This window comes from Brassica napus, chromosome C9 (genome assembly GCF_020379485.1).
Source record: "Brassica napus cultivar Da-Ae chromosome C9, Da-Ae, whole genome shotgun sequence".
NCBI classification, from domain to species: domain Eukaryota; kingdom Viridiplantae; phylum Streptophyta; class Magnoliopsida; order Brassicales; family Brassicaceae; genus Brassica; species Brassica napus.
The window spans coordinates 28,604,763-28,616,485 of record NC_063452.1 but is presented as its reverse complement, the minus strand read 5'-3'; the positions used below and the strand labels follow the sequence as shown (position 1 = coordinate 28,616,485).

At 48.3% G+C, this 11,723-nt stretch overlaps 2 protein-coding genes and 1 non-coding gene across 3 annotated transcripts; 1 reads left to right on the top strand and 2 right to left on the bottom strand.

Annotated features, from left to right (window-relative positions):
* Positions 1 to 553: 553 nt before the first annotated feature.
* LOC125593686 lies at positions 554 to 660 on the bottom strand. Its single transcript, XR_007329586.1, has one exon. It is a non-coding gene; the product is annotated as a small nucleolar RNA R71 (small nucleolar RNA).
* A 745-nt stretch (positions 661 to 1,405) lies between these two features.
* Positions 1,406 to 2,425, top strand: LOC125592575. The gene has a single exon (XM_048767823.1). It carries the CDS (start codon positions 1,406 to 1,408, stop codon positions 2,423 to 2,425), a length of 1,020 nt encoding a protein of 339 aa, XP_048623780.1.
* A 7,491-nt stretch (positions 2,426 to 9,916) lies between these two features.
* Positions 9,917 to 10,795, bottom strand: LOC125592574. Its single transcript, XM_048767822.1, has one exon. It carries the CDS (start codon positions 10,793 to 10,795, stop codon positions 9,917 to 9,919), a length of 879 nt encoding a protein of 292 aa, XP_048623779.1.
* Positions 10,796 to 11,723: the final 928 nt, after the last annotated feature.

Below are 11,723 nucleotides of genomic sequence, written 5' to 3'. Positions count from 1 at the left end.
AAGAATAACCGACACCAACATGGGTGATCACGGCAATATGGATGACCTCACTGCTGCATTGGCACTCATTCAACAACAAATGTAGACTCAGCAACAGCAGATGTTGAAGATGCAGCAGACCATCAAAAATCAGCAACAAGCTGCTCAAGAACAAGCAGTCGTGAACGCCGCGCGAGAAGAGCGTGGTGCTTTTATTGGGGAGCGAAACCTTCCACGGAACTTCGCTACTAACCGCTCCCCCATAAACCCTCCACCCTGTACTCGACAAGATTATGAGATCAAACCTGCACTGATAGGTCTGGTACAGAAGAGCACGTTCAGCGGCCTCACTTCAGACATTCCAATGGACCACATAGAGGCCTTTGAGAGGATCTGCAATTTCTCTCGCTCTAATGGAGTGCCACCATATTATGTCAAATGCACGTTGTTCCCATTCTCTCTTGAAGGGAAAGCTTCTCACTGGTTGCAATCTCTCCCAACCGGTTATCTCACCTCATGGAACCAGGTTCGATCAGCATTCCTGAGCCACTTCTACACAAAGTCCAAAACCGCGGCTCTACGGCACAGAATCTCCAACTTCAAGTAGAAGTCTGATGAACCTTTTCATGAAGCTTGGGAAAGGTATAAGGAATACCAGAGAGAGTGCCCACACCATGGGTTTGATGATGATTACATATTGAAGGTGTTCTACGATGGAGCGAGTTATGAGTTCCGAAACACCCTTGACTCTTCTAGTAATGAAGACTTCATGACTCAAACCACACCTGGTGCGCTTGCGTTGATTGAGAACATGGCATCAAGTTCACTGAACAAGAACAAGGAGCATGACCGCTTGAAGAGTGTGAACAGCATAGATGATATCATTGCGAAGGTGGACCAACTGCTTAAGGGAAACCAAAGCCAAGTATTCATAATAGAAGAAGCAACTCCTGAGAAGAGTGCCGGTGACCTGGCGTTTGAAGCTGAATTATCAGGGGACGATCAGCAAGAGGTGAGCTACGTGAATGGGCAAGGATGGCAGCTCAAAAACTACCACCCAAAACCTAACGTGCGGAACAACCAACAGCTTTTCTGGCGTAAGCAAGATAAACCAACCGATCCTGCAAAGAGTAACCAAGGTCAGTATGTCGGGTATCAAAAGAACTACCAACCCCGGGCTTATGTTCTAAGCCAACCGCAGAACAACACACCCCAGATGCAGAAACACCAGAACCCTCAACCAGCTACCTCCGCTCCTATCGTTGCTCCGCAAGATGAGACAAAGGTCATGTTGCAGCAGCTGCTCCAAGACAACAGCTCCAAGGGAAAGCTCTGAACCAGGTTACTACTGAGATCAATACCAGAATGAACCATATGTTCGGATTTGAGCACCAAGTACGATAATGTCGCGAGCCATATGAGACAGATGAACATTCAGATAGCTCAGACTGCTGAGAGCGTCAAGAGGCAGCAAGGTACTCTACCTGGTAAAACATGCAAAAATCCTAAGGAGTGCAATGCAGTTCAACTAAGGAGCAGAAAACAACTTTCCGAGCCGGAGAAGAGGAGGTTCACCACGGCTGAGAAAGGGAACCAGAAAGAGTCGGAACAACTACCAGCCGATACCCCGGTAGTTGAGAGGAATACGGAACCAGCAGTTGGAACAAGTTCGCCAGGGCCAGAACAACCAGCTGAAGTTGTTTGCCCGATCCTAGAGGTTGTTCCTCCTCGCGAATACATTCCTAAAGTCCCTTACCCTGTTCCAGCAAAGGCCAGTCGTAAGGACAAAGAGGAGATGAAGTTCAGGAAGATGCTGGAGGACCTAACCGTCCGACTCCCCTTGATGGATGCGATCCAGATGATACCCTCCATACGCACCTTTAGGAAGGGATTGATCTCAGGAAAAATATCAGAGGAGAGCGAATTCTTGACAGTTTCCAAGGAGTGCAGCGCAGTGCTTCAGAACAGGCAGATAAAGAAGCGAGGAGACCCCGACAAGTTCGTCCTCTCTATCCAGATTGGGAAGACAGTTTTTGCATGCTCATTGGTTGATCTTGGATCCAGCGTGAACCTCATGCCTTACTCTGTAGCACGACGTCTAGGATACACGCATTTCAAACCAACTAAGATGTCCTTAGTGTTCGCGGATAGATCAGTCAAATTCCCAGTTGGTATACTAGAGGATCTCCAAGTAAAAGTCGGAAACACCTCTGTTCCAGCAGACTTGGTTGTTCTGGAGCTGGAAGAAGAGTCTAAGGATCCTCTCATCTTGGGAAGACCATTCCTATGTACTGTTGGAGCCATCATTGATGTGCGACAAGGGAAGATTGATCTGAATCTTGGGGACATAGTCATGCAATTCGAGATGGATGAACTACTAAAAAAGCCGATGTTAGATGGGCAGACCTTTGAGGTTGATGAAGGGATTGACCCGCTGAAGGAATGATCGAGGAGATTCTTAAAGAAGACCCACTTGAGCTTGCACTAGTAAGAGCTGAGGCCGAGCAGAGTGTCGTAAACATTGATGCAGACGGGTATGCCAAGATGCTTGATTCCGCAAGGAGTATGGGAAGAATGGTAGCGAGTCTAAGTCTGGAGGAGGAAAGCAACAGGGACAAGAATACTCCAGCTGGTGCGACTCCTACACCGAACTTGCCTGTTCCGCCGGACCAACCAGATGATCCCTGGAGCGAGCTTAAAGCTCCCAAGGTTGAGCTAAAACCCCTTCCCAAGGGGCTCAGGTACGCTTTCTTAGGTCCGAATTCCACCTATCCTGTCATTGTGAACGCTGAACTAAATAATGTGGAAACTGCATTGCTTTTGTATGAGCTCAGGAAATATCGTAAGGCATTAGGATATTCACTAGCTGACATACCTGGCATTTCACCTGATTTATGCGTGCATAGAATACACCTAGAAGATGAATCAATGACTTCTGTCGAACATCAGAGGAGGTTAAACCCGAATCTAAAAGATGTTGTTAAGAAAGAGATTATGAAACTTCTTGAAGCGGGTGTGATCTATGCCATATCTGATAGTAAATGGGTTAGCCCTGTTCATGTAGCACCTAAGAAAAGTGGGATCATTGTTATCACAAATGAAAAGAATGAATTGATCCCTACTAGGACTGTGACAGGACATCGTATGTGCATTGATTTCAGAAAATTAAATGCATCAACCATAAAGGATCACTTTCCACTCCCTTTTATTGATCAAATGCTTGAGAGATTGGCTAACCACCCATATTACTGCTTTTTAGGTGGTTATTCAGGTTTCTTTCAGATCCCTATCCATCCAGACGATCAGGAAAAGACGACGTTCACCTGCCCCTATGGAACGTACGCTTACAGGAGAATGCCATTCGGCTTGTGCAATGCGCCAGCGATATTTCAGCGCTGCATGATGTCAATCTTTACTGATCTGATTGAAGATATTATGGAGGTTTTCATGTAAGATTTCAGCGTCTATGGAAGCTCCTTTAGTGTCTGTTTGTCTAACTTGTGCAGGGTACTAAAAAGGTGTGAGGAGAAACATCTAGTGCTCAATTGGGAGAAGTGCCACTTCATGGTCAGGGATGGGATTGTTCTGGGGCACAAGATCTCTGAGAAAGGCATTGAGGTGGATAAAGCAAAGATCGAGGTAATGATGAGCTTGCAACCACCAACAACTGTGAAAGCTATCAAGAGTTTCTTGGGTCACGCGGGGTTTTACAGAAGGTTCATCCAGGACTTCTCAAGGATAGCGAGACCACTCACCAGACTGCTCTGCAAGGAGATCAAGTTTGATTTCGACAGTGAGTGCTTAGCTGCGTTCCATACCATCAAAGGAGCTCTAGTCAGCGCGCATGTAGTACAACCGCCAGACTGGGATCGCCCTTTTGAAATCATGACTGATGCCAGCGATTTTGCAGTTGGAGCAGTCCTTGGGCAGCGCAAAGATAAGAAACTTCATGTAATCTATTAAGTAAGCAAAACCATGGATGAAGCTCAATGCAGATATGCTACGACTGAGAAGGAACTTCTGGCTATTGTTTTTGCATTCGAGAAGTTCAGATCCTACTTGGTGGGATCTAAGGTGATTGTGCACACCGACTGTGGGAACCAAAATTCACACTGTCGATTTCCGTTTAAATTAGGAAACTAGGAAAATCCTAATTTTCCAGAGGTCCCGGAGATCTGTTAATACCACACGCTAAGCAATCAGAACACGAGATATCGACGACAAAGTACAAAAATCGTAAAAAGAGAACAAAATAGATCTTATTCCGAATCCGTGTTTGAGCGTTACAACAAGGTAAAAGCCTGGGCTCGAGAGCTGTTGGCGAGATTCTTAGTTCTAGCAACCCTAAGACGGGTAAAACTAATTGAGTCGCAGCTCGAAATAACAAAAACGGAAATATGCCTAAATCGCTCTAAGTGCTAAGTTTTCTCCGTAAAAAGTCTCCCTACATGCCTCTCGCCTAGGACTCCTTATATACTGGCTCCTAGGTCGGTTAACGATTTTCCTCTTCTGCCCTTAAGCCGTCATAGCGTAAAAATGGATTTTTTCTGATCTTCGTAATTATCTTCAAAATTTCATATTTATCCGCGGAAACTTGACATTTATCTTTCCTTGTGAACAAAGCGTAAACCGTCATGCGGCTTACGGGCTGTTGGTTAAGAAATCGTAAGTTGGGCCTCGATTCATGTCTTAGGTCCCTTTGGGCCGTCTTCTGACTCGAAAAGTTTATTACGGCTTCTTTCGATAAAGAACGAACTTTCCGCGGTTTTTACCGTAAAGTTTGATTGATGACTTAGAATGGCGGGAAACATGAAATGGGTTCGCTTCGGTCTTCGGGAGATAGCATCGAAGGGTAGACGAGAATGTATGGACTAATGTCGTATCGACGTTTCGGAAGAGCTCGGTCGCTACGTAGCGACCGAGCGTTGTGGGAACCGAAATTCACACCGTCGAGTTTTGTTAATCGGAAGAAAGCCAAATTAACCTAGCCTTCCCTGAAGGTCACGGTTATCTACTGGGCCACGCACAACACAATCAATATGAAGGATTTGAAAGTAATAAATCGTAAAAGAGCGAAAAGAGAACAAAGAGGTCTTATTTCCGAATTCGCGTTTGAGCGTGAACAATAGGTAAGATCCTAGGCCACGAGAGCTGTCAGTATGTTCGCTAGTCTAGCCACCTAAGTTCTAACCTAGTCGAGTCGCAGCTCGGTAGTAAAAACGGAAAAATGTCTAAATTGCTCTAAGTATTAAGTTTGCTCTTCAAATGCTCTTCTATTCTCTCTTTGTCCTAGGTCCTCCTTAGGTCGGTTTACCTCTTCTCGGGCCGGATTTTTTGCCCAGCGGGCTTTTCCATATTTCCTTCTTCTTTGTGATTATCTTCGGAAATTTGACATTTATCTCTTCCCGCAGATGCGATAAACCGTCATACTAGTTTTTGGGTTCAAGTCTTTTGGGACCAAAGATGGGCCGTTGTCCGCAATTCGGACCCTCTTTGGGCCGTATCGAGACTTAAGCGTTTTTACGATTTTACTCGCGAAGTAGCCGTTGGTATAGGCATGGTTTTTCCAACGGAACCCTGTTTCTTCGCATAGCCGAGGCAGTTGGTGTTAGTTAACCGTAACCTGCTCTACTACGAAGAATAGGAAACTGTTCGAGAGACATAACCTTCCCAACTTCCCGAATACTTTCGATGATGTTTTTTAGACGGAACATTGGTGTCGTATCCACGGACCCGAAGACTGAGTTACGGAAACTTCAGACAGATGCATGGTTATGGGATGGGACCGAGTTCGGAATGGTCCACGGAGAATTGGCCGCACTCGCCGGGCAAGGCGATCCGTGGCACGATCGAGCGAGCCAACCGGCAACATGGCCGTGCTCGCCGGGCGAGCCGGCTCGTGTCACGGCCGAGCTCGCCGTCGAGTCGACTGGCAACATGGCCGTGCTCGCCGAGCGAGCTGGCCCGTGTCACGGCCGAGCGAGCTGGCCCGTGTCACGGCCGAGCTCGCCGGCGACTCGACCGGCAACACGGCCGTGCTCGCCGGGCGAGCTGGCTCGTGTCGCGGCCGAGCTCGCCGGCGACTCGACCGGCAACACGGCCGTGCTCGCCGGGCGAGCTGGCTCGTGTCGCGGCCGAGCTCGCCAGGCGATCCGTTTCGGCTCTTCATTTTCTCGGCTTTTGAAGTTTTGATCGAGATTCGGTTTTTCTAAGGACTTTCGGACATCGATTTCGTCGTGACTGATTTTAACCCCAACAGTTAGCCCGCCAGCTAGCTAGGATCCGTGGACCTAGGTGTTAGGTCCTAGCTTGCGGTATGGTCTGTTCTAGGTGGAATTTAGACGTAATCGTTTGTCGAAAGATCGAAGGTGAATAGTAAAAAAAATTGTATAAGTAAGGGAAGTAAGTTTTTCAAATTCTTTACTCACTTCTTCCCTTAAGAAAAGATTTCTCCAAGATAGGAGTTTTTTTTCTCCAAGATCTCTCTTTGCTCAAAGAAAATGTCTTCAAGAAAAGGATCTTCAAAGAGGAATTCTTCCTCACACTCATCTTCGGGTGACTCTTCTGCTAATGAGGTGATCGCCCCGAAAGAATAGTTTGAAGTGAGGAAGAAGCAAAGGATGCGTACTACAAAGCTCTTTGCGGCTCGCCTCGGCCTTCGCAAGACATTCCGATTCCTAAGAGGCCCTTGAGGTCGCCAAACGCACCCCTTGTACCGAGCATGGTCTCTTCCGACTACCTCACGACTCTCAGGGACTTTTACCAGATCCCAAGTGGAGTCGTATTTTGGATCCCGAGTGGCAACGAGAGTGCGAAGGACCCTCCGGAAGGTTTCTTTACTTGCTACGAGGCCTTCCTGGTGTATTGCCGTATGTGGTTTCCGATCCCTGGTACCATCGTCCCGCGCTTCGCCACTTTGGGCTTTCGATCAGCCAGCTAAGCGTTCTGGCCTTGCAGCATTGGCTCGGCATGTTGATCTTGAGTTACGAGCTAGGAATGGACCTTAACCCTGGCGACTTCAAGGGATTTTGGTTTACGAGAGGAACAGGGATCGATGGCACATACCGCATGGCGCCAAAGAAGGGTATGGCTATAATTCAGGGGCACACTTCACATCCTAAGGCATGGTTCGAGCGCTTTTTCTTTGTCCAGATAGATGGGGAGTCTGTCGAGGAGAGCTACCTCCACCTATTCCGTCGGGAGTGGAACTTCACCCGTGGTAATACGAGTAGCTATATTTTTCGTTTTGATACCTTGAAAACATGCGAAGATGATTTTTTATTATCTTGCAGTGAACAGGATCCTTCCGCCGACTCATGCCGATCTTTTTGCCAAGCGAGATCTTCTCCGCAGCAGGCCGTTCTTCTAGAATTCTTTCACCGTCGAACGGATTCGAAGCGCGGTGGAGCTCCATCGATCTCGAGCCATCTCTCAGCCTCTGGACGTTCCGTATGGGGTAGAACCGGTCATTGATGTCTTGCCTGCTCAGAGGCAGAGAGTCAGGTCTCGGAAAGGCAAGGGAGTTGCCTCCGAGAACGTCTTGGAAAACCTTCCGCTGCAAGAATGGAACCCTGGTTTCTCCCCAGGGGAATGGAGTGGAACCAGCGAGGTTCCCCTTCCCATCGACTTTTTTTCTGACCTCCCTCTCGGTTTTACTACTCTTAAGCCGCTGGACAAAGAGTCGAGGAGGAAAGTAGTCGCCGAAAGCTCCAGCTTAATCAACGAGGTTTATCCTTTGAACTTTGATCTAAATTATTTTTTTTTTTCCCTTTCCGATCTTAAGTTTGTGCAGGGGATGAGGGTGTTCAATGCGGCGCTCGACGGAAGTTTCCGGGAGTCGCGTATCTCTCACTTCAAAGCCTAGGAGGCTGAAAGGGAACTCTTTCGGTTTCGGAAGGAGGTCGAAGAACAGAGCCAGAGACAGGCTGAGCTCCACTCTCGGGCCCTTGTCCGTGCGGAGAGGAGAGGAAAGAGAGCGAATGTCGCCGAAATGAAGCGGAGGGCCGCTTTGTTTGCCACCGAATTCGAGAGCTTTAAGGATGCTCAAAAATTCGTGGGAGATTTTCGCGAGTGCCGTGGCTCGGTTGCTACCCTCTACGAGTCGCAGAAAGAGGACTTCTCTTTTCCTGCCGAGGTCGCCGAGATGTCGGGTCTTATGAACGGGTGTGCCCATGCCGAATCCTTGGTTCCTCTGATCGAAGGAAGGGTCCGACAGCTTTGGGACTCCATCGAGGTCTCGGAGGACACGGCGGAAGCGGGAACCGGTGTCGGTGATGGAGTTGCCGGAGTTGCGGACGGAGAGGTGGATCAGCCCGTGAGCTCGTTCGGGATCTCCATGTCCGAGTTCCTCGACTTCGAGCTTTGCGGATTGTTGGGATTATTTCCCTTAGTTTTATTTCGAGGTTTGATGTATCTAGGCCGAGTGTGGCCGTATTTGATTTATGTGCGTTACGGCCTTGCGAGGCTATGTGAACTATGTGTTCGAGACCGGCCGTTTGGTGGCTTTGGGTCCTAGCCGTTTTTTACGGCTTCTATATATATGATGAATGATTGACATTCTGTGAGTTTTAGTTTATACTTCTGCCAAGTGTGAGGGAAAGATACGAGTAGTCACTTCGTATCTTAACTCTTAGTTTATCGTTTTGTTTGTTTGCTCTTACTGAACGAGGGCGTTCGGAAACGTTTAGGAGTTTTGTGAAGTTTCGTGAGCGTATTAGATATAGACGATGAGACATGTTTTTAAGATCTCGTATCATGTCTTGAGATGTTAGGGGACCAGTAGGACTGGGTTTAGGGCAAGACCTCGGTTTACTTTCGGCTCTAAGGCTGTGCGATGACTGATCGGCTCTCGTTTTGCCTGTGGGCGATTTCCACCAGGTTCTTTCCGATTTAAAGTCCGCGACTTGGCGCCGGCTTATATGACTTGTCTGGAACGAACCGAGCACTCTCCAGAGACCGTCTGGAGTGCTGACCAAAATTTGGATTTCTTGTATAGCGCGCTATGGTATCCTCGTCGGATGTAAGAGAACCTTTACTTTTACGAAAGGTTAGACTACGAGTTCTTTTTTGAGAACGTTTTGGGTTTGTCCGTCGGGGCCAATCGACGGGCAATTTTTAAGTCGCGGACGGACCGTGTGTTTGGATAATATCTCTCGAAATATTTACGACGTCTCGCTTTTTCCGAAAGGTATATCCTTTGTAGTGAGAAAGTTACGATCTTCGTTTTTAGAGAAGATGTATTTGGTCTTGCTTGACCATTGATACGCAGTGATTGTTGTTTAAGTTAGTTCCCATCCAAGGACTGCTTGAAAGGTATGCGTGTTTGGAGACCCTTGTCTTGGGTGTTTCTCAGGTTAATCTCCGATTGTTGTGGCTTATTGCAAGTGAATCGGGAGATTGTAATAAAATGAGTTTTATTGGGAAATTTTCGAAAATATCGAGTACATGTGTGGATATTCCGAACTTTGTGGGAGTATACGAGTATACGTACCCCCCCCCCCCCCCCCCCCCTTTTGGAGAGGGGGATAGCTGAACTTGTCAATAGGACAAGCTGCCTACGTACCTCTTTCGTGGATCAAGCCATCTTGTAGTTCTGCTTTGTTGTTGCGGGCGTTCCTACTCGTTGGATAGGGCCATTCCTACTTCGGCCGTTGAGGCTTTAGTTAAATTGGCGGCCGTTTCGTGAGTCGGGTTTTCCGCTGGTAGGGCGATGGAATCCGGGATCGCGTCGCTCTCCGGAGTCGTTGCTTGGGCGAGTGATTCCGAATCGCTCTTTGTGTAACCTTCGGGAGTACTCTGAGTTTTCTTGACTCGCTTCGGGCTAACCGCAGGGGTGTTCCGAGTTTGTCGTAGCTTATGCTTGGCCAAAAAGCAGAGCCTAGATTGTTTCTGGCATCCCCAGATTACTGCTGTTCCGTTTGGTGTTGGGAACTTGATGCTAAGGTGGTAAGTCGACGGTACCGCCTTCATTTGCGTTGATCGATGGGGTTCCCATGATAACATTATAGATGGCCAGGTTATCGACTACAGCAAAGTCAATGATTTTCGTGACTTCTTTTGCCATGACCGGAAGTTTGATCGATCCGAGGGTCATTGATGTTGCGCCCGAAAAACCGGTCAGCGGTTTTGGTTCCGGGATGATTTCCCCGAGTTTGATGTTCATTCTCTGGAGAGTGTCGCGGAAAATGATGTTGACCGTGCTGCCTGTATCGATGAGGATTCTTCCCACTTCGAGGTCTCGAATCACCAAGTCGATGACTAGTGGGTCGCAGTGAGGTTTATCGAGTCCGACGGTTTCCTCCTCCTCGAAAACAATCGTATCGTTTGGAGTGTTGTCGGTCAGGGACCGAGTCGTCCAGTTAGAACTTGTTTCCGCCTTTCTTCCGTTGGCCTTGATGGATGAAACAGAGTCGCAGTAGAATTGTGATTCTCCAATGATCATGTTTATCCTCCGGCGGGTTCTATTGTCTCCAAGGTCATCCTGCCTTCTTCCGCGTTTTTCGCCAGACTGGTTTGCGCGTGCGTCCCTCTTGGGAGACTCTTTATCAGTCCTGGGAGGGCGGTCGGAATCCAGGATGAGGTCTTTTATGCTAGTGACCTTCGAGAGGTCGCCACCGAGGAGTTTTGCGGCTAGCCTTGCGCCGAGAACTTTGCAGTTCGTAGTGAAATGACCTTTGGTCTGGTGGAACTCGCAATAGGAGTTATCCTTATACTGGTTCCTAGACCAGGAGTTTTCGGAGGTCTTCCCTTGTTCGGAATTGATAGTGTAGTTGTTCGCCCTGGATATCTTCTCCCTCGTGGTGGAGCAACTTGTCATTTCGAGAGCTTTTCTTTTTCGTGGGCGTCTTCTGCGGGTTGTACTTCTGGGAGAGGATTTTCATCTCCTCTTCCATTACGATGAAGTCCGTTGCCTTATGAAGAGCATCCTGAATTGTTCTCGGTTTTTCGAGGGATACCCATTGCCAGAATTTCGACCGATACCAGAGAGTTTTCTTCAGAGCATCGATCGCCACTTTGTGGCTGATCCCGGTGACTCTTGCCATTACTAGCTTGAATCTGTTCATGAACTCGGGAAGTGGCTCGTCTTCTCCGGAGGTCGACGTCCGAGGTTTCTCTGTCCATGAACATGGAATACTTCTTGAGAAACTCTGAACCAAGTTGGCGGAAACTTCCGATGGAATTTTTTTTTAGGCGAGAAAACCATTCGAGCGCGGCTCTTTTGAGGTTTTCGACGAAGAGGAGGCAGTAGCCAGCGTCTCGTTCGCGTTCCTTGAGTTTGTACCTCCCCATCACGATCTGGAAAGACTGCAGGTGCCCTTTTTGGTCGGTGGTGCCATCGTAGATGGGAATTTTAATCTTCCCCGGGTCCGCGACGTTGGTCTCAGTAATCCGGGCAGTGAACGGGGTTTTACGTGCTTCCTCGAGAAGTCTGTCGATCTCGGGCGCAGCGCTTGTCGCGTGGTGGATTTGTGATTTCACCGCTTTCACCTCCGCTGCGGTTTTTGCAATGTACTCGCGGAGATCGTGGATCTCATCTGGATTTCTGGCAGTCTTGTGACCTTGTCTGTGTTGGCCGCGGTGGATCCTGGCCTGCTTCTCGGCCAGCTCCTCCTATTCTACCCAATAGAGGTTTTCTTCTTCCTCGGTCATGGGTTTTTCGAAGGACGCGTCCTGTCGAGCGGACTGGCTTTGCGTTTCTCTTGGGTGGATGTCAGCACCGTCGTCCGAGTGATCGGACTGATCGC

What these genes read in the sequence shown, in the direction of transcription:
- LOC125592575 (XM_048767823.1), top strand. Translation starts at nt 1,406, where the DNA reads ATGAACATTCAGATAGCTCAGACTGCTGAGAGCGTCAAGAGGCAGCAA.
- LOC125592574 (XM_048767822.1), bottom strand. Translation starts at nt 10,795, where the DNA reads ATGACAAGTTGCTCCACCACGAGGGAGAAGATATCCAGGGCGAACAAC.